The 22800-nt window shown below is 41.8% G+C and overlaps 1 protein-coding gene across 7 annotated transcripts; it reads right to left on the bottom strand.

Annotated features, from left to right (window-relative positions):
* Positions 1-11597: 11597 nt before the first annotated feature.
* Positions 11598-22557, bottom strand: c1galt1b (core 1 synthase, glycoprotein-N-acetylgalactosamine 3-beta-galactosyltransferase, 1b). 7 transcript variants are annotated; one of them, XM_036950406.1, is made up of 6 exons: positions 22083-22557; positions 21911-21972; positions 21726-21824; positions 20896-21158; positions 19426-20090; positions 11598-13358 (listed from the first exon to the last, which is right to left on the bottom strand). In XM_036950406.1, exons 4-6 carry the CDS (start codon positions 21122-21124, stop codon positions 13035-13037), a joined length of 1218 nt encoding a protein of 405 aa, XP_036806301.1. In that variant the 5' UTR covers positions 21125-21158; positions 21726-21824; positions 21911-21972; positions 22083-22557; the 3' UTR covers positions 11598-13034. The 7 variants fall into 7 exon arrangements, with proteins under 7 accessions (XP_036806301.1, XP_021424954.1, XP_036806299.1 ...); XM_021569279.2 differs by having other exon boundaries at positions 21719-21824; positions 22083-22554; XM_036950404.1 differs by having other exon boundaries at positions 21719-21824; positions 22171-22554.
* Positions 22558-22800: the final 243 nt, after the last annotated feature.

Raw genomic sequence — 22800 nt, 5'->3', positions numbered from 1 at the left:
AGCGTTGAACAGACCTCAGCACGGGAGCTTCTTGTTTTAGCTTCTGTCTGTAGGCAGGGAGCAACAAAATGGAGTCGTGGTCAGCTTTTCCGAAAGGAGAGCGGGGGAGGGCCTTATATGCGTCGCGGAAGTTAGAATAGCAATGATCCAAGGTTTTGCCAGCCCTGGTTGCGCAATCGATATGCTGATACAATTTAGGGAGTCTTGTTTTCAGATTAGCCTTGTTAAAATCCCCAGCTAAAATGAATGCAGCCTCAGGATATGTGGATTCCAGTTTGCAAAGTCAAATAAAGTTTGTTCAGAGCCATCGATGTGTCTGCTTGGGGAGGAATATATACGGCTGTGATTATAATCGAAGATAATTCCCTTGGTAGATAATGCGGTCGACATTTGATTGTGAGGAATTCTAAATCAGGTGAACAGAAGGACTTGAGTTCCTGTATGTTGTTGTGACCACACCACGTCTTGTTAACCATACCACGTCTCGTTAACCATACCGCATACGCCCCCGCCCTACATACCGCATACGCCCCCGCCCTACATAACGCATACGCCCCTGCCCTACACTATAGTCCAAAGGGATGTTCTAATGACAAGTATCTCACATAAGCATATTATGCAAATAAAACATCTTATCTATGTTACCCAACTAATTCTGATTCATCCACCACACTACTTTGAAGAATCTCAAATATATTTTGATTTAACAATTTTTCGCTTACTACATGATCCCATGTGTGTTATTTCATAGTTGTCTATAATGTAGAACATTGTAAAAAATAAAGAACAACCCTGGAATGAGTACGTGTCTCCAAACTTTTGACTGGTACTGTATAGAAATGTAATTACATCCAACACAATGTTGAAAAACAGAATGCTTCCCATCACAAGATCACACAACTAGATGTGAGCTTGACGTGATCCCAACACTGCCACCAGTGTAATGAAAGAAAGTGAAAGCTGCAACAGGGAGTCTAACCAGGGCTCATACGTGGCAAAGTGAACTCTAACACCTGTTGCCTTGAAAGTCTAGTAGGCCTCTAGGCAGAGGCAGTAGGCATACAATGCTGGCATATGCTTTGTTACAATAGCCTAAGTATATAACATGATTGACACAACTGTAATAATCATCATGAAATGGCCTTGGAAGTGCCATAAGTGTAAGCCAACATAATTCCTCATTTTATGTTAACTTGCATTGATATGGCTCTTTTTGATCACAGTTCAGACTTGTTATAGTTGCAAATACCATGCAGTTTCACCAGGGGAATTTAAACCAAAGATGTTATGTTGCAGGTGTTTGGTTTCCCTACATTTATTGATTAATTTATTTCCCATCATGAAAATGTAACCCTATTCCCCAATCAAATATGTTCATCGATACCAAACACAAAAAAACATACAAATACAGCTTTTTACTCCAATCTGTTGGTTACCCCTAAAAATCTGACATAGCACCAGTATCCCAAAGTATTAAGCAAAAACAAGCATAGAAAACAGCATTGGCATTAATAATAATACTAATAAAAAATGTAAGGCTACTATTACATTCTAAGTATTTAGGTGACCAACCTGTTGATTAACAATATTGGGTTGTTATTTTCTAAAAGGCAGTGTAGAACACCATTGCCCAAAATGCATTGCTCCAATAAATAATAAAATATTGTTCCGAAATTTGCCCCCCCCCCAAAATGTATTTGCCTATGAATGATGTCACACCCATTTTCTTTGTATTTTCCTACGAATTAAGTCACACAAAATGTGTGTATTTTCACACAAATTAAGACCCACAAAAACTTAACAAAATCTGCTGAAATACGTTTTGCACATATTTGCACAAATTGAGTGTGAGATTGTCTTGCAGATAGAATGGTTGTTTTCATTGGGAATATTCAAATGAATATTTTTCAATATTACATTTTTTTTGAGACAAAAATATTTCTGTTTTGGGTATCTGTTGTCAACTCCGTCAGTGTCTTGCCCTTTAAGATCGTTTTTCAATATAGTGCCTTCGGAAAGTATTCAGACACGGACTTTTCCCCCATTTTGTTACGTTATATCCTATTTCTAAAATTGATGATGAAACAAACAAAAATGTAATCAATCTAAACACAATACCCCATAATGACAAGATTTTGAAATGTTTGCTAAAAAAGAAATATTATAATAAAGAAATATCACATTTACATAAGTATTCAGACCCTTTACTCAGTACTTTGTTGAAGCACCTTTGGCAGCGATTACAGCTTGAGTCTTATTGGGTATGACGCTACAAGCTTGGCACACCTGTATTTGGGGAGTTTCTCCTATTCTTCTCTGCAGATACTCTCAAGCTCTGTCAGGTTGGATGGGGAGTGTCGCTGCACAGCTATTTTCAGGTCTCTCCAGATATTTTTGATCAGGTTCAAGTCTGGGCTCTGGCTGGGCCACTCAAGGACATTGAGACTTGTCCCGAAGCCACTCCTGCATTGTCTTGGCGGTGTGCTTAGGGTAGTTGTCCTATTAGAAGGTGAACCTTCACCCCAGCCTGAGGTCCTGAGTGCTCTGGAGCAGGTTTTCATCAAGGATCTCACTGTACTTTGCTCCGTTCTTATTTCCCGCGATTCTAATTTGTCTCCCAGTCCCTGACTCTAAAAAACATCCACGCAGAATGATGCTGCCACCACCATGCTTCACCGTAGGGATGGTGCCAGGTTTGATCCATACGTGAGGAGGAACTTTGCATTCAGACCAAAGAGTTCAATCTTGGTTTCATCAGACCAGATAATCTTGTTTCTCATGGTCTGAGAGTCCTTTAGGTGCCTTTTGGCAAACTCCAAGCGTGTTGGCATGTGCCTTTTACTATGGAGAGGCCACTCTACCACTAAGGCCTCATTGGTGGAGTGCTGCAGAGATGGTTGTCTTTCTGGAAGGTTCTCCCATCGCCACAGAGGAACTCTGGAGCTTTGTCCGATGGTCACTGTCAGAGTGACCATCGGGTTCTTGGTCACCTCCCTGACCAAGGCCCTTCTCCCCTGATTGCTCAGTTTGGCCTGGCGGCCAGCTCTAGGAAGAGACTTGGTGGTTCCAAAATTGTTCCGTTTTAGAATGATGGAGGCCACTGTGTTCTTGGGAAACTTCAAGGCTGCAGACTTTTATTTTGGTACCCTTTCCCAGATCTGTGCCTCGACCCAACCCTGTCTCGGAGCTATATGGACAATTCCTTCGACCCCATGGCTTGGTTTTTAATCTGACTTGCACTGTCAACACTGGGACCTTATATAGACTGGTGTGTGCCTTTCCGAATCATGTCCAATCAATTTAATTTACTACAGGTGGACTCCAATCAAGTTGTAGAAACAGCTCAAGGATGATAAATGGAAACAGGATGCACCTGACCTCAATTTTGAGTCTCACAGCAAAGGGTCTGAATACAGGTATCTGTTTTTTTATTTTTAATACATTTGCAAACATTTCTAAAAACCTGTTTTTGCTTTGTCCTAATGGGGTATTGTGTGTAGATTGATATAACACATAACACATATGGAATCGTGTAGTAACTAAATAAGTGTTAAACAAATCAAAATATATGTTATATTTGAGATTCTTCAAAGTAGCCACACTTGACTCGAAGACAGCTTTGCACACTCTTGGCATTCTCTCAACCAGCTTCATGAGGTATGCACCTGGAATGCATTTCAATTAATAGGTGTGCCTTGTTAAAAGTTCATTTGTGGAATTTCTGTCCTTCTTAATGCGTTTGAACCAATCAGTTGTGTTGTGACAAGGTAGGCGTGGTATACAGAAGGCAGCCTATTTTGGTAAAAGACGAAGTCCATATTATGGCAAGAACAGTTCAAATACGCAAAGAGAAATAAGAGTCAATCATTACTTTAAGACATGAAGGTCAGTCAATTAGGAAAATGTCAAGCACTTTGAAAGTTTCTTCAAGTGCAGTCGCAAAAACCATCAAGCGCTATGATGAAACTGGCTCTCGTGAGGACAGGACAGGAAGACCCAGAGTTACCTCTGCTGCAGAGGAAAAGTTCATTAGAGTTACCAGCCTCATAAATTGCAGCCCAAATAAATTCTTCACAAAGTTCAAGTAACAGACACATCTCAACATCAACTGTTCAAAGATCAACATCAACTGTCGAAATGCTGCAAAGAAACCACTACTAAAGGACACCAATAAGAAAAAGAGACTTGCTTGGGCCAAGAAACCCTAGCAATTGTCACGCCTGCTCCCGCTGCCCTTCATTACGCACACCTGTCACCATCATTACGCACAGCAGCGCTCATTGGACTCACCTGGACTCCTTCCCTTAGTTGATTGCCCCGTCTATAACTGTCTGCTTCCCCGTTTGTTCCCGGTGTCTGCATTAATGTCATTATGTGTTAATTTCCAGACACTGTCCTATCCTGTTCCGTTCCATGTCCGTTGATAATTCAATGTTCACTCTCTGTACAAGCTTTTCGTCTCTGCCAGCATCGATCCTTACAGCAATGGACATTAGAACGGTGGAAATCTGTCCTTTGGTCTGATGTGTCAAAATTTGTGTCTTTGTGAGATGCAGAGTAGGTGAACAGACTGACTGTTGGAGTGTGTCCCTGGCTACCTCTAAATAACATTTTAAAAAACTAGAAAACTGAGCCGTCTGCTTTGCTTAATGTAAGGAATTTGAAATGATTTATATTTTAACTTTTGATACTTAAGTACATTTAAAACTAGGTGTCTTTCACATTTAATTGAGTAATTTTCTATTGCGGTATCTTTACTTTTACTTAAGTATGACAAAGTATGAAAATACTTTTTCCACCACTGCATATATATACAAAAGTATGTGGTCACCCCTTCAAATTAGTGGATTTGGCCACACCCATTGCTGACCGGTGTATAAAATCGCACACCGCCATGCAATCTCCATAGACAAACATTGACAGTAGAATGGCCTTACTGAAGAGCTCAGTGATTTTCAACGTGGCATAGGATGCCACCTTTCGTAAAATTTCTGACTTGCTAGAGCTGGTCCGGTCAACTGTAAGTGCTGTTATTGTGAAGAGGAAACATCTAAGAGCAACAACAGCTCAGCCGCGAAGTGGTAGGTCACACAAGCTCACAGAACCGAGTGCTGAAGCTTGTAGCGAGTAAAAATAGTCTTTCCCCGGTTGCAACATTCACTACCGAGTTTTAACTGCCTCTGGAAGCAACGTCAGCACAAGAACTGTTAGTCGGGAGCTTCATGAAATGGGTTTCCATGGCAGAGCAGCCGCACAGAAGCCTAAGATCACCCTGCGCAATGCGTCGGCTGGAGTGGTGTAAATCTCGCCGCCATTGGACTCTGGAGTAGTGGAAACGCGTTCTCTGGAGTGATGAATCACGCTTCACCATCTGGCAATCCGACTTGCCCGAATGCATAGTGCCAACTGTAAAGTTTGGTGGAGGAGGAATAATGGTCTGGGGCTGGTTTTCATGGTTCGGGCTAGGCCCCTTAGGGAAATCTTTACGCTACAGCATACAATGGCATTCTAGACGATTCTGTGCTTCCAAATTTGTGGCAACAGTTTGTGGAAGGCCCTTTCCTGTTTCAGCATGACAATGCCCCCATGCACAAAGCGAGGTCCATACAGAAATGGTTTGTCAAGATCGGTGTGGAAGAACTTGACTGGTCTGCACAGAGCCCTGTTCTCAACCCCATCAAAACACCGTTGGGATGAATTGGAACACCAACTGCGAGTCAGGCCAAATTGCCCAGCATCACTGCCCGACCTCACTAATGCTCGTGGCTGAATGGAAGCAAGTCCCCACACCAATGTTCCAACATCTAGTGGAAAGCCTTCTGAGAAGAGCAGCTGTTATAGCAGCAAAGGTGGCACCAACTCCATATTAATGCCCATGATTTTAGAATGAGATGTTCGACGAGCACGTGTCCACATACTTTTGGTAATGTAGTGTGTTACACAACATTGTGATTTAAACTTATTATGAAAGAGAACTAATAATGCAGAATGGGATAGGGGTCTCTCAGGGGAAACACACACGCGCAAACTAATAAACCAAGGTTAGGGAGCTCTCAGAGGTAACTGTCTCACACAGCACCGAATTCATAAAAACACATAAACCAATAAACCAAGGCTAAGGACGTGATTGTGACGTACATTATTTGATGAGGAGTGTCTTGCATTTATTAAACATTGTTAATTTGTAGAAGAAAAATACATAATTGGTTAAAGAAGAGAGAAGTGAAAATAAAGTGATTGGGGAGCTCTCTTAGGAAATGCAGGTGGTTCAGTAATCTTGCTTTAGACTGATTTATCAGTTCAGTAACATGGTTACCTTGATTAGGGTTTGACCGTGGGGATGGCAGCTGTGGAAACCATGTGTGGTTAGCATGCTCTCTCATCATGTGTGTGTGCACATTCGTCCATGCGTGTGTGTTTGTGAACAACTTCAGGATGGTATCCTTCGGATATATATTCCTGCGATGGAGAGAAGCTTACTTGTTCATGTTCATATAATTACACCCTGTCACTCTGCCCTAAGGGTAAATGGATTTAATCCCAGGCATAATCCATATTCTGAACAGAGTATAATTACGTTAGTGAGGGAAGGCAGCAGGGCGGTTATGGATGGCAGATGTCAGTTGTGGTAGAAAAGCGGTGAGACCAGTCATCAATGTTGTTGGTGTGTGGAAGTTTTTTGGCTCCCTGTTATGTCTGACAACCTAGTGACAATGTGGGAAAAAACAGCAGCCTCCTGTCCTCAGGAAACACAATACATGTAGAACTGAGGAAGAGAGTGCACAGACACACACACACACACACACTCGCAAAGACAACGCATCATACAGGTTCCCAGACTCACAAAGAAAGGGAACATGTACTTTATCTCTCCATCTCCAAAGACAATTTACACACACGCGCTGTTTAGCGTGTTGGTAACACATCTACCCCGGCAGAAGTCATTCAGGTATTATTTCCAGCCGCCTCTAAAGTAATAAAACTCTTGTCAAACACTAATGCGCTTAGGGCCTGAGTGACTGTTACATAAATATAAGATTGAATAGACTTCGCCTTCACAGTGAGAATGGAAATGCAACACGGCACTGTATCATGTAGGTAGTCTATCAACATACTTTAGGTAGTTGGCAGTCTTTTTAGGCATTATCATCCAACAATGCACTGATAAGTAACATTGAACAATATGTCTTGTTCAAAACATAATTAGGAAAAGGTTAGTCTCAGTTCCCAATGACTCATAAGTAATTACAAATGTTTTCAATTTCTTTTTACATGTCAAAAAGACAGTCAAATTCATGTCTTGTCAAAACATAGACATTCCTTCTAGACCTTCTTTTTGTTAGTCTACAAGTAACTGTCACTAAGCTATAGCCTATATATGCCCATGCATTAAATATGTCTAAATGAGTGAGCAGGCAAAGTGTACGCAATAAACGTTCTAGAGCACGGCAGTAGACTATATACATAATCCTGTATGTATATGACTAAAAGTAAGATATGCCTACATTGCATTGATTGTTCAGGTCTTGTGTTGCCAAACGTCAATAAATGTGCTCTGATATTTAGTGAATACTGTGATCTGATAGCATCCAGTGATGTGCTTTTTTTCTCTCAGTATTTATTTGTGCAATATCATTTGGGGGGCTAGGAAAATACTTCCTGTACTTTGTATCATAAATTCAGCTATTATGTATGTCATGTTGAGAAATAATTGCTAAATATAAGTCTGGATTATTTTTTTATTTTTTTTACCATTACTCATTTTAAATGGGTCCGTTTTACAAAATGCATTCATTAATACAAAAAATGTCCCAGTACAAATATTTGCCTATTTAAAGATACATTTTACGCATCCCGTTTCTCATGGTTGGCATTTCTCCTACAGTTTACACTGTATTCCACCTGGACAGCATGATGGGAAACAGCTGGGCACTGGCCATATTGACTTTACTCGTTATCCTCATCTCATGTCCAATGGAGTCTGACTGTGAAGGTGAATTCTACAACTCAAAACTGCAGGTACAGACTGCTCTAGTGTCTATATTAAACAAAAATATAAATGCAACAATTTTTACAATTTTACTGAGTTACAGTTCATATGAGGAAATCAGTCAATATAAATTAATTCATTAGGCCCTAATCTATGGATTTCACATGACTGGGAATACATATATGCATCTGTTGGTTACAGACACCCTTGAAAAAAATGGGCCTGAGGATCTCATCACAGTATTTTCATGAATTCAAATTGCCAAATGATAAAATGCAACTTTGTGCTTACCTATACCATATACCTATACCATAACCCCACCACCACCATGGAACACTGTTCACAACGTTGACATCAGAAAACCGCTCGCCCACGCGACATCATGCACCAGGTCTGCGGTTGTTAGGCTGGTTGGACGTACTGCCAAATAATCTAAAACGACATTGGAGGCGGCTTATGGTAAAGAAATTAACATTCAATTCTCTACCAACAGTTCTGGTGGACCTTCCTGCAGTCAGCATACCAATTGCACGCTCCCTCAACTTGAGACATCTGTGGCATTGTGTTGTGTGACAAAACTGCACATTTTAGAGTAGACTTTTATTGTGCCCAGCACAAGGTGCACCTGTGTAATGATCATGCTCTTTAATCAGCTTCTTGATATGCCACACCTGTCAGGTGGATGGATTATCTTGGCGAGAAACACTCACTAACAGGGATGCAAACAAATGTGTACACAAAATTTGAGAGAAATCAGCTTTTTGTATTTATGGAACTTTTCAGGAATACTTTAGTTCAGCTCATGAAACCAACACTTTACATATTGCATTTATATTTGTGTTAAGTATATATATTACATTTCTATGGATAAGTCTGAGGTTTTGCCCTTTCTTCACAGTTGAACTGGTTCATGTAGTAGTTGGTCTGTATATTAATCTCACAAAATAATTCTAAATCATTTGAGTTATTTAATGATAAACAATCTGCTCTCCCAGTTCAGACAAGACTACCTCAGCGGTGATTTAACTCATTCCAAGAGGTACAGCGACTACGACACCTTTGTGGGTCTGATGGGCAGGAGAACTGCAGGTAAGAGTCTGGGACTCCAGGGTCCAAAGAGAGCCTTTGTATTCTGTCACCGGTAGCAGGTTCTTCCACAGTATACATGATATGGATGACCGTGTGCCCACCATCTAGAAATGTTATCAACTTTTAAACATTTTATTTGTGCGTTAGACAGTAGGTTTATCTAATGCAGCAAGTCTGTGACTAAAACGTCTGAAGATGAATTAATATATTGCATTATGCAGTGGTAACATACATACTGTAATATGTGATCATCTTATTTCTAGGTGTAAATGCTCTACCTCCACAAACAGTACAATTTTATGCAACGCCTTTTGGTGAAAATGTTACATACAGTGGGGCAAAAAAGTATTTAGTCGGCCACCAATTGTGCAAGTTCTCCCACTTAAAAGGCATAATTTGCAAATAAATTCATTAAAAATCCTACGTGATTTTCTGGATTTTTCTACTTTTGTCCGTCATAGTTGAAGTGTACCTATGATGAAAATTACAGGCCTCTCTCATCTTTTTAAGTGGGAGAACTTGCACAATTGGTGGCTGACTAGATACCTTTTTGCCCCACTGTATGCAATTATGTTTTTAAAGAACCAAACTCTTTTTCTGTAGCAGACATGGATGGCGTCTTTCTCGGCCTCCTGGGTCGCAGGAGCTCCAGGTCAGGTGAGTAACTACCCCCTGGGCAAAACACTGATTTACCCAGTTTTACATATAAACAACAAAAACATTTAATGTAATTGAATCAAGGTAGAAAACTGATTGGATTTTTTAAAGTCATCAACGTAAGGAAAATATTTTTTCACCCAACTAAATCCAATGACATGAATTGTTCTGTTGATTTCACATTGAATTCAGGTTAGTTGACTACCAAATGTAAATCAAAAATAGACCTTTAACTGATGTCTGTGCCCAGTGGGTAGCTACTGTACACTACACAGAGCAGTTGCTGGGAAGAGACGGAAAGCAGAACCTGGAGACCGTTTGCCCTCCAGTGACACTTTGTGGAATTCCCAAATGCCAAAGTAGATGACTATTGAACGCTGGGGAACGTGTTTCATAACTAAGCCTGTTTATCTTGTTGATCTGTGCGTGGTGATAGCCATTCCTCAGCCCTGGGGAGAGGAATACCCACAGCCAAGAGGAGGAATTCTCATCAAGAACGGGAGACTGAGGCACGTAGGACTTTTACATGAAATGACCACACCAAACATTACAAAAACAACACTTAAGTCATCTTAGTGATTGAGACCCATACATGTTAGAGACCATTATGGTCTAATATGGAGTGAATTGAATATTCATAAATTAATTCTCTAACAGAAAGCCTCCAAGATTGTACCAGTTATCAGCCCTGTGCTGGCTGAAATGTTGTGCTACTGCTTAGTGCTGCTCTGTCATCTTACTAGATCTGACCACAGTTTTGTTCTCCATACCATCTCTCTGCTTAGATTTGCACCCGGTGTGTAGGGTCCTGCTTCGTCTACTACACCGGACTGTATTCACATCATTCACCCAGAGTTCCTCTAAATAGGATTTACTAAGAAACCGTAGTCTTGCCGTGATGCCACTGCTTATTTCTCACCACCACGAGAGAATGATTCTGTAAACATACATGTAACATATTGCAAACTAATGTAATGTTACTTCTGTATTTTACAATATGTTACCTAATGTATTACAACCATGGCTAAATTATACCAGATTAAGGGTCATATACCGTACCAGGCTTTGGTAACCCCTAGAGCACCTCTGTCTGAGATATAATTTCACACACAGTCAATAAAATCAGCCTCTCTGATGAGATTAGAGAAACACAGCTGAGTAAAATTATGCCTTTGAGAACATACTGCAAAATATGGTTATAACACAAATAACCATATGGTCACTGCCAACATAAACAGATACAGTTCTATACACACAGTTCCCTTTTACAGGAATGTGAACTATATAGCAGATTGTAGGATTGGGTTGCTTGTACCAACACACACACCCCCCAGAAAGAGAAATCCAGAGGCTTGGTAAAAGGCAGGTGTTTGAGGCAGACTTAACTCTGATCCATGTGATCTTCAGTTAAGAACAAATTCTTATTTATAATGACAGCCTACCGGGGAACAGTAGGTTAACTGCCTTTTTCAGGGGCAGAATGACAGATTTGACCTTTCGGTTACTGGCTCAAAACTTAAACCACTAAGCTACCCTCCGCCCCAATGAATGGTGACATTATACAAGATTGATGCCTTTGTGGTTGAAGGAGTGGAGTAGACCTGCCCCGCACCTTTCACACTGACGCATGTGACTAACGTCATGCACCGTTTCCCCCCCATAGAGTACATTCAGACTCGACAGCTCCAGAGCTATTCAAAGTCTAGGACACATGCCAGTTGGGTGACTAAGATCTCCACTGAAGTAAAGAACAGGACTTAGTTATTTGATCAGCGTTGTGAAATGACGGCTCGTAAGGTGAACAGGAAGTAGATAGGACAAGAAAGTGAGGAGGATACTTCCAAGTCATTCTTGTTTGAAACGGGTTTAAAATACAGAATAAAATCTAACAGCATACATGCTGATTTGGTTTACTGTTTAAGTTACAATGGAGGCTGCCATGTGACAAATGTCAATACACCTACCTATACAGGCCCTCTGTTTGTGAAAATGGTGTCTGACCAATATACAGCACCACGTACAGGATGTTAAGTTAACACATGTCTATAAAACAGACATCAACCAGTGAAATACAGGGCTATAGACATAAGTCCCATTTGAACTGAAGATGAAAAGACAAGACACCCTGTGAGTTTGGTTTGAGGTGATCAATGAGTCACTTTGCTCAAAAAGTATAATATACTGGAAAAGCATACAGAATAAGAATATGGTATAATACAATGAAGACTCATAAAAATTAAAACAAAATCAGTCAGCGACATCAGCTAATGACATCACACACACCAAACATCCCCACCCATTGTCATTTCCCAGAAAACTCTCCCCTAAAAACTATTGAATCATCCTATCCATAACAGATTTAAATAGAACTTGAATCAAACAAATAAACACAATATTATCCAATCAAACAGGGTGCAAAAACTGTTCTCTAGAGATCGGCTAACTGAACATGCACAGGTAGGTTCAAGCGACATGTCCGTCTTGTTTTTAGTCACAGTGCAGTTTCAAAATGTGCAACTGACGTTGCACACAATCATGCTTCACAAGGCACAAGCTACTGGGGCTGATTGAGAGAGAGAGTCTCCCAGGTTTAAAGTGACCCTCTCTCTCTCTCGTGACCACTCTTCAACAGTATGTCTGAAAGACCTGGTCTTCTTATACAGACAATATTTTATACAGGTATAAATAAAAACACAAATCTAAGACCAGTTTGGTTTTCAACTCCTAGTAGCGTAGGTTGATTAGGGTAGGGGAAGCTGATCCTAAATCCTTTCTGATAAATCTAGTCAGCTCAACGTTAAAGCGGGGGCTGTGAGGACTGGTCAAACTGGTTACAGTGGGGAGTAGCAAGATGAACCAGTCCAGTAGGTAGGAATATCCTATAGGAACATTGGCCCAGGACCACTCACCAAGTCATCCTTTAATTATTTGATGATGCCTTAAGAGTGGTCCAAGAACTGAAGGAATTAAAACAGGTATTTAAAACAACAATCATGTTAAATATCTTAAAAAATTGAAGGGCTGTTGACATTTCAACATGGAGGCTGTGTGGTAAGGACAAAAAGAAAAAAAAAAAAAGGGGATGGTTGGTGCCAGTAACAACCCAACCAACAGCCAGTCACACATTCTTCAACACTGACACAATCCTTCACAACAGCACACTTCTTTGGGAGGCACCACAGTTGAATCTTTTCACTTCTGTAAAAATGTGTGCAAGTGCGTCCATTCAGATGCATATGCACACATGCACGCTCAAAAGCAACCATTAACACACCTCGCTCTCAGATACACAAGGCTGCTACTGCTTGTCATCCTGTGCAGCAGCAGGCTGGTCCTTCTCTGCTGCAGCAGGAGGCATCACTTCCTGTTTCCTGTCTGTCCTGGACGGACTCTCCACCCTCGCCAGTGGCCCCCTCTGGATGGCCGGCTGCTCTTTGGAGTACGAGTGTCCACCCTCTGACCTGTCCCACGCCTCATTCTTGTAGCCCAGGGGGGCCGGGGGCTGGTAGCGGTACCTGTAGCCAAAGGCACGTAGGTGGTAGGCGTAGTACTCCAACAGGTACATGAGAGACGCGTCCACATAGTGGAAAGACACAGACAGGTCCGAGCAGCAATTTGGCCCCTACGGGACAGTACAGAAAACCAGGGTTAGAGCCAGGATGGAGAAAGGAAAAGGGAGGGGGTACAGACAGTGAGGGAGGCCCAAGGCTCCATTTAGCATTACAACAACAAACTGGACAGGGGACATTCATCTAACTACTAAAATGTCAAACTAAAATGTAGTAGTCGTATCATGTCAGTAAGTCAAAAAAAGTGTGACCGTGCAAGGAGCTAAATTATGGGGTGTTCAATCAAAAATGGATCTTTTGACCAATGGATAAAAATAATTGTTAAGATACTACTAAGAAAGGGTCCAAACCTCATGTCTTTATCATAATTCGTTCAACATTTATTGGAGTTTTTACCCTTGTAGAATGGCCAAGTTTAAGGAGACTAAATCCATGTAGGCCAGAGGTTTAAAAAAAAAAAAATAATAATAATAATAAGGAAAATAGTATTGCGTCAGCTAGGCTGGATGCTGTGCGATTGAGACAAGACATTTATGTTTTAGTATATACTTTTCATATTAATGAGAAATTCCTGTTCCCCCCCCAACGATTTCTCAGAAAAACAAGCGTCTCTGAATAGTCAGAGCATACCGCAAGCTTTTAATTTTTCCAAACGATTTCACATTTAAACTGAACAAAAATATAAATGCAACAAGTTAAAAGCTGTTAGTGAGTTACAGTTGAAATAGTGAATTTATTTCAATGGACAGATTACCTTAGGGCCTACTCTATGAATTTACTACTGGGAATACAGCTATATTTGGAAAGTATTCATAACCCTTCACATTTTGTTACGTTACAGCCTTATTCTAAATAGTCCCCTCCCCCTCTTCAATCTACACACAAAACCCCATAATGACAAAGCAAAAACAGGCATTTAGACATTTTTGCAAATGTATTTATCCTGACTAGCCTCCTAGTCCATGCAGCTGAAAAACATCCCCAAAGCTGCCACCACCATCCTTCACCTGTAGGGATGGTACTGGCCAGGTGATGAGTGGTGCCTGGTCTCCTCCAGACAGGACACTTGGCATTCAGGCCAAAGAGTTCAGTATTGGTTTCATCAGACCACAGAATCTTGTTTCTCATGGTCTGGGAGTCCTTTAGGTGAATGTTGGCAAACTCCAAGCAGGCTGTTCTACCTTTTACTGAGGAGTGGCTTCCATCTGGCCACTCTACCATAAAGGCCTGATTGGTGGAGTGTTGCAGAGATGGAACTCTGTCAGAGTGACCAACGGGTTCTTGGTTACCTGCCAGACCAAGGCCCTTCTCCCCCGATTGCTCAGTTTGGCCAGGCAGCCAGCTCAAGGAAGAGTCTTGGTGTTTCCGAACTTCTTCCAATGAAGAATGATGGAGGCCGCTGTTCTTGGGGACCTTCAATGCTGCAGACATTTCGTTGGTACCCTTCCCCAGATCTGTGCCTTGACACAATCCTGTCTCGGAGCTTTATGGACAATTCCTTTGACCTCTTGGCTTGGTTTTTGCTCTGACATGCACTGTCAACTGTGGCACCATGGACAGGTGTGTGCCTTTCCAAATCATGTCCAATCATTTGAATTTACCACAGGTGGACTCCAATCAAGTTGTAGAAATATCAAGGATGATCAAAAGAAGATGCACCCGAGCTCAATTTCAAGTCTCATAGCAAAGGATCTGAATACTTATGTAAATAAAGTTTATTTTATACATTTGCAAACATTTCTAAAAACATATTTCTGCTTTGTTATAAGACCCCTCCCTCCTTACATATATAGGGTCCTAGACTACAAATTAACAATATAAATACACACATTGAGTTTTAATATTGTTCCACAGTAGTTTTCTAGTCTAGGCCTCTTATAAAGAAACGTGTGACTTCAGGGTGTCTGTGAGAAGAGCCTAAAAGATAAAAGATGCAGGGAGTGTAGGGACTCCCCAGGGAGTGTAAGAGATGAGACGAGTCAGACATTCCACTATAAATCAAAATTGGGGAGTGGACATTAACTTCTACGCTTTTAGATAACACTGAAACTCTGTGTAGCTGTGGCTGCATGGGCTTGGTCTCATGAGTAGAAGGTAATGATGTAGGCAGTGACATCACTAAGGCTGGACTTCAGGTTTAATAAAATAACCTGGAACTTAACTATTTTGCAGAACATACGTTTTATGTTCCTGTTGTCAACTTGTCTGTAATTGAATTAAAGGTTTTTGAATTATTTAATTAAAGATAGTCATAATGCTAATTTCACCAATGAGCCAGTGATTGACAAGGAAACGAACCCCAACAGACTATCACAATTCCAGTGGGTCAGAAGTTTACATACACTAAGTTGACTGTGCCTTTAAACAGCTTGGAAAATTCCAGAAAAATATGTCATGGCTTTAGAAGGTTCTGATAGGCTAATTGGCATCATTTGAGTCAATTGGAGGTGTACCTGTGGATGTATTTCAAGGGCTACCTTCAAACCCAGTGCCTCGTTGCTTCACATCATGGGAAAATCAAAAGAAAAATCAGCCAAGACCTCAGAATTATTATTATTAATTAATATATATATATATATATATATATTTTTAACCACCACCACAAGTCTGGTTCATCCTTGGGAGCAATTTCCAAACGCCTGAAGGTACCACGTTCAGCTGCACAAATGATAGTATCCAAGTATAAACACCATGGGACCACGCAGCCGTCATACCTCTCAGGAAGGAGACGTGTTGTGTCTCCTAGAGATGAACGTACTTTGGTGCGAAAACTGCAAATCAATCCCAGAACAACAGCAAAGGACCTTGTGAAGATGCTGGAGGAAACAGGTACAAAAGTATCTATATCCACAGTAAAACGAGTCCTATATCGACATAACCAGAAAGGCTGTTCAGCAAGGAAGAAGCCACTGCTCGAAAACCGCCACAAAAAAGCCAGACTACGGTTCGCAACAAAGATTGTACTTTTTGGAGAGATGCTCTCTGGTCTGATGAAAGAAAAATAGAACTGTTTGGCCATAATGACCATTGTTATGTTTGGAGGAAAAAGGGGGAAGCTTGCAAGCCGAAGAACACCATCCCAACCGTGAAGCATGGGGGTCGCAGCATCATGTTGTGGGGGTGCTTTTCTGCAGAAGGGCTGGTGCACTTCACAAAAGAGATGGCATCATGAGGGAGGAAAATTATGTGGATATATTGAAGCAACATCAAGACATCAGTCAGGAAGTTAAAGCTTGGTCGCAAATGGGTCTTCCAAATAGACATTGACCCCATTGACTTCCAAAGTTGTCGCAAATTGGCTTAAGGACAACAAAGTCAAGGTATTGGAGTGGCCATCTCAAAGCCCTGACCTCAATCCGATAGTACATTTGTGGGGTGAACTGAAAAAGCATGTGCAAGCAAGGAGGCCTACAAACCTGACTCAGTTACACCAGCTCTGTCAGGAAGAATGGGCCAAAATTCACCCAACTTATTGTGGGAAGCTTGTGGAAGGCTAACCGAAACATTTGACCCAAGTTAAACAATTTAAAGGCAATGCTACCAAATACTAATAGAGTGCATGTAAACTTCTGACCCACTGGGAATATGATAAAAGAAATAAAAGCTGAAGAAAATCACGACTATTCTTCTGACATTTCACATTCTTAAAATAAAGTGGTGATCCTAACTGACCTAAGACAGGGAATTTTTACTAGGATTAAATATCAGGAATTGTGAAAAACTAAGTTTAAATGTATTTGGCTAAGGTGCATGTAAACATCCGACTCAACTGTACATACTACCTCAACTAACCGGTGCCCACATACATGGACTCTGTACAGGTACCCCCCTGTATATAGTGTCACTATTGTTGTTTTACTGCTGCTCTTTTAAACTACTTGTAACTTTTCTCTTATCGTCAATTTTTATTTTACCTGCATTGTTGGTTGGGGGCTCATAAGTAAGAATTTAAGCATTTCACTGTAAGGTCAACACCCGTTGTATTCGGCGCATGTGACTAAGCAAATTTGATTTTAACAGCGATAAACTAATTTGTTCACAAAATTTGAGAAATAAGGTTTTTTGGCATATGGAAAAATGTTCAGCTCTTTTATTGAATCTTATGAAATATGGGACAAACACCTTACATGTTGCGTTCATATTTTTTGTTAAGTGTAATTCTGCTTGTCAGGTTCAATTTTGCGACCAGCGGAAACAACTTTACAGATGACCACAACAAAAGAAAATCGTCAAAGTCTCTGCAGGAAGCAGCACTGCTCTGTCAACAGAGCGCTATGTTTATTATCGAATGTATTAGGATAGGAAATCCGATTTTTGAATATAAATGTTAGAGAAAGACCCCACTGAACAATCCAGAACACATTTCCAGGGTTAGAGGATCTAAGCCCGTTCTATTGCATCACACCCACTCTGGGCAGTGACTGTACACCCTCAAATTACACACTTATCTGGGAAGACAATCAGTCCCCTGTCCTTCCCTCTTCCCGTTCAACCTGTTCCAGTTTTGTTTTGGGCCAATAAGGATATCCCATGAAATGCTGTACAGAAGACCAGGTACAGTTATAAAGCAACCAGTCACATAGTCAGATCCTACTGACTATGAATAGCCTACACATGGCAAAGCAAGGAATAACTGGTAGTTATTTTGTACTTATTATATTTTTTTAACCCCTTTTTCTCCCCAATTAGAATCTTGTCTCATCGCAACAACTCCCCAACAGGCTCCAGATGTGAAGGTCGAGTTATGTGTCCTCCGAAACATGACCCGCCAAACTGCACTTCTTAACACTTGCATACCAGCCGCACCAATGTGATTGAGGAAGCACCATTCAACTGACAACCGAGGCCCGCCCGAGTCACTGGAGTGCAATGAGCTAAGTAAAGCCCCCCCCCGGCCAAACCCTTCCCTTAGCCGGAGAATGCTGGGACAATTGTGCACCGCCCTATGGGACTCCCGATGACAGCTGGTTGTGATACAGCCTGGGATCAAACCCAGGTCTGTAGAGATGCCTCTAGCAGTGCAATGCAGTGCCTTAGAGCACCTTGGGAGGCCCAACTGGATGCTTTTTAAACCATATCAAATCCCAACTCAGCAGGAGTTGCTTTACATGTTTGTATCATGATAAAGCTAAAGTGAATGATGGTAAAGCCTTTTTAAGGCTAACTCACCTTATTAACTGGCCACATTAGCAGGGATAGCAACAGCACTTGCAAAACTGGTTTCACTAGGACATATCTGGTGCTAGGTTGGGTCTATTCAGTAAATAGTCCATGACGTCTACCACTAGGGCTGTGACGTCATGGAATTTTGGATGACTAATTGGCCAGCCAAATGACCACGGTTACCATAATAACCGTTCGAATAGCACAACATATACACACACACACACACACACATTTTCTTCACTCCTGACCGCATGCGTTGCCTTAGAAATAATACATTTGTATTTTAAGTGCTTTTCACCATACCCAAAGTAACTTTACATGCACAAGAAAATGTGCAGGATAAAAAGCAATACAAAACATTAAAATCAAATGAATAGAACGGGCATCGCCATTCAAGTCAATGATGGCATAATGGGTGGACTGGCGGACATTACGAGTGTACCCATAGGAGCAAAGCAGGAAGTAAAATATGTGCTGTGATTTATTGATTCAACTGACATTACAAAAAAAATACATTCAATTGCATGAGCCACATCAGTTTAACATTCTACATTACCATGGAAATTATTGCATCACATTACTGTCACATTTCCAGGGTTAGAGGATCTAAGCCCGTTCTATTCATTCTATTTCCTCATAGCTATTTCATTCTATTATACTTTGGGGTTCCATGGTTGCCATGGCGCCACGAGGAATCCTAGGCAGAGAGCTCCTGTACAATTGTAAATATTGTGTTGTTTTAAGTCTTTATTGGATTTTTTTAAACTAACTTTTTTATGACTTCTTGAGTGTTATAGAGCTACAATATCCGATGGGTTAGACTCATGGAGATGCTGGACAAATGGCAAGTCCGAATGTTACTGCAAATAAATGCATATTCCCTAATATTGAACTAAATCACATCTAAGCCTCTAACTTACTTATTCAGCCCAACAACAGCCTCCAGGTACTTACCTCTGAGATGGGGTAGTAGCAGTAGCTCCAGTACCAGAAGCTCTTGGGGAACTTGGAGGTGAGGTGCTGCTCAGGGACAAAGGGGTGGAAGGTCTCCCTGAGGACGGTGTCTCTTGCGTCCCCGGCCACCACCCCCACCTTCTCCATGCACTGGCCCATGGCCAGATCCTCCACGTGGGTGGTGTGGGTGCACACCTTGGTCTTAAAGCCATCCACGAACCTCTTAAGGGCCTCTTTGCTCAGCACGTAGCCTGCCCCGCCGCTCATGTAGCCCTGCTTGGTGTAGGGCTTAAACCTGCGTCCAAAGTAGATGGGCTCCTCTGGCGTGTGGTTGGCCAGCACCCAGCGCAGGTTGTCCACGACAACATAGGTGTCGTCGTCAGCCTTAAGGAACCAGTCGGCCTCGTCTCCATGGTTCTCCAGGGCGTAGTGGAAGGCCCGGATGGTCTTCCAGTAGAGCTGGTCGCGGCCTTCCTTGGTGCCCAGCCCCACAGTGGGGAAGTCAGGGTCGTCCACAGAGCTCATGAACACCACCACGTTACAGTGGCGGCTCCAGGTGTTCTTTACGTGGCGGGCCTTCTTCTGCAGGTTGTTGGGCCCTGTCATCACCCAGCAAAGGATGCGCACCTTCTTGTACAGCTCGTCTGCCATGTGGCTGTCCTCACCTAGAAGAGGGGGGGGGGGGATTTACTTTTTTGCACTTGTTTATTGAAGTTCATTATCCATCAGTCTGCATGTCTTCAGATCCAAAGACCCCATTCTTCTAAATAACATGGATGATAAATGCCTTTTTTCCCCATTTAAAGAGTATTTAGGGATATATGTAAATACCGCCTAAAGGCACAGCATGATCTAATGACCAATTAGGTTACTGTTGCACTCTGTATGAAGATAAATACAGTAGAATGATTTGTCTGCACAAGAAAACTGCTAATGTTTATTCTAAGACAAATGCATAACAATTAACATTGCCCTGGGCTATTGTAAATATGTACATATGTAAAATGAGGTTGAGTCACGAATGTTGAGCCACATTCACACTGTGGTTTCTAGAAAAGTGCACAAACAGAACATAGGCCTATACAGTAGTAAAATGTGTAAAGCAACCCATGATGGTCATATTTACTTCTTCAACCCAACCCTAACCCTCTTTGGAACAAAGGTGGCTTCCGTTAACCGATTTACCAGATAACCAGGAACTACCATCCACTTCACAGCCTCAACAACCATTACAGACTGAAGTCTTAACATGCTTAAAAGATAAGGATGTGCTAAGCACATAAGGAAGTACATGAGTCATGACTCTTTATAAATGCATTTATATTTGAGATCTCAACCATAAATGTATGTAACGTTACTGGCTCAGTGGCTCTATTTGAAATCTGTCAAGATTAGAAGATACATACAATCATGTCAAGCTTAGTGTTGACCCCTGGCTTTTAAAACTACTCTCTCCTTCTGGCACTGTACCTTTGTGGTGGGGGTGGTTGAGGTTGAAGAGAGCCGACCTCTCCTTCTTCCAGTTCTTGCTGTCCTCCTCCAGCTCACGTAGCTGAGCCGCTGTCTTCTCCAGGCCATCGGGCTGAGAACGTGTTGAGAAGGTCCTCTCGAACCACACCTGACGTAGGAACACATAGAGCGTACAGGTCCCCACCAGGAAGCCTATGAGGAAGGCAAAGCGCGAGCCCAGCGCCTTCATGACGAACTCAAACAATGTGCCTCAAGCTGTGTCCCTATTTCAAGAGTCAAGACAAACAAGAGAGAGGCAGGGCGGTGTTAACTTAGAGCTGGGTTTCCCAAACTCTGTCCTTTCCCCCTCCCTCTCCCTCTGGGTATACATTTTGATTTTTGTCCTAGCACTACACATCTGATTCAAATAATGAACTCATCAAACTTTGATTATTTGAATCAGCTGTGTAATGTTAGGTGGACGTTTGGGGAAACCCCCACTGTTTGACAGGCATGTACAAATGAATGCCATCTATGCTGGGCACTATGCAAAGAAATGAATGGGTGATTAGTATATGGTGTGTACATTATGGGAGTAGAGAGAACTCATCATTAGTTCATTCAGCTGACTACTTTCATTGTAGCTAGATGTATGATAATGTAAACAGCAAGCCAATACATTTTAGATCTGTGATCTCAAATAAAATACAGCTACGCTAGCTACATAGCTGACCTTGCCACACTTTGTTAATTAACAAAAAGTGTGGGAGAGTCAGGCTGTTGGCTAGTAACAATACGTCTAGCGGAAATGTCAAAAGAGAAATTGGGGGTTAGAGGCCCTTACCGCTTACGTTACTTGAACACCATTGCGGAAAAGTCCCTCTCTTGGGTCCAGTTGAAAAGTGGGGAAACTGTGGCGCGTGTCATGTTAGAGAGCCATCTGCTTACGACTAAAACACAATCTCGTCAAAAACAAATAACGTTACCACTTGGCGTTGAAGGGATGAAAACGGTCTTCTCTTGGAATATTCTTTACCTAGCTAGCTCTGTGGGTTTGGTAGCTAGCCGCATCTCACATCATCCTTATCAGCCAGCCAACTATGGATTACAAATAGCGAAACGAGACATCAATTCCAACTGTCATCCGAAACCAATACTGATTCTCTAAGAGTATCCGGTGTCTTTCATATTATGTCAAAATAAACTACCTTAGCCACAGGCTCAACTTCGATGTAAAAGCAGTATGATTTTATTGAGGTGTAAAACGCTTCTTTACGGTGGCTGTATTGCACTTACAGGAAACGCCAACATTGGCTTCTAATGCGCAGGCCCACAACACGTATCTGAAGTCATTGATTGCTTAATCCTTTGCCTTGTCTTGCCTTAGTCCCCGCCCTTTAAATACTGTTAAGTTTCTATTGGATCATTGCATGTACACGGAGCAGGCACAACCAATCATTGGGTGGCATCAGAGCACTATTCGGGTGCTAGTGCTGTAGCAAAACACAGTGGGCAAATTCGTTTTGCATGGCCCGATGCCCTGGGTGAGTGGAGATTACACTTAAGTACCAATGGAATTGTTCTCTAAACTGTATAAACTCCACTAAAAACGAACTAGCCCAATGACTAGCCAAAGCCATCGATCAGGTGACACCATTCATTCCTATGCGAAAGACTCAGGGCACGATACTCTGCCCAGGCATTGCTGACGCATGCCAGATCTTACAACGCCTGGATAAGTATTTTAAGTATCAGCTAATCACATATGTTAAAGCAATCTGTCAGTCGCTGACGTAGCACGCAACCATAGGTTGATGCATGCAACGTCTGAGCAAGGGGAACGTTGCAGGCTAACTCGTTGCTGCCTCCTCTCATTGAATAACTCAAGTTGAAGGCCGAATGAGGAACTGCAGGCTGCCATTAGCA

The sequence above is a fragment of the Oncorhynchus mykiss genome, chromosome 17, assembly GCF_013265735.2.
Source record: "Oncorhynchus mykiss isolate Arlee chromosome 17, USDA_OmykA_1.1, whole genome shotgun sequence".
Taxonomy (NCBI): Eukaryota; Metazoa; Chordata; class Actinopteri; order Salmoniformes; family Salmonidae; genus Oncorhynchus; species Oncorhynchus mykiss.
Note: the sequence above shows the minus strand (reverse complement) of the source record. Positions and strands in the feature narration are given on the sequence as shown.

Excerpts from the sequence above, each read along its gene's own strand:
- c1galt1b (XM_036950406.1), bottom strand. The coding sequence starts at position 21,124 with ATGAAGGCGCTGGGCTCGCGCTTTGCCTTCCTCATAGGCTTCCTGGTG. Across the intron at positions 20,091-20,895 it reads CAACCACCCCCACCACAAAG|GTGAGGACAGCCACATGGCA; the intron begins GTACAGTGCCAG and ends CCCCTCTTCTAG. Across the intron at positions 13,359-19,425 it reads GCTACTACCCCATCTCAGAG|GGGCCAAATTGCTGCTCGGA; the intron begins GTAAGTACCTGG and ends ACTGTCCCGTAG.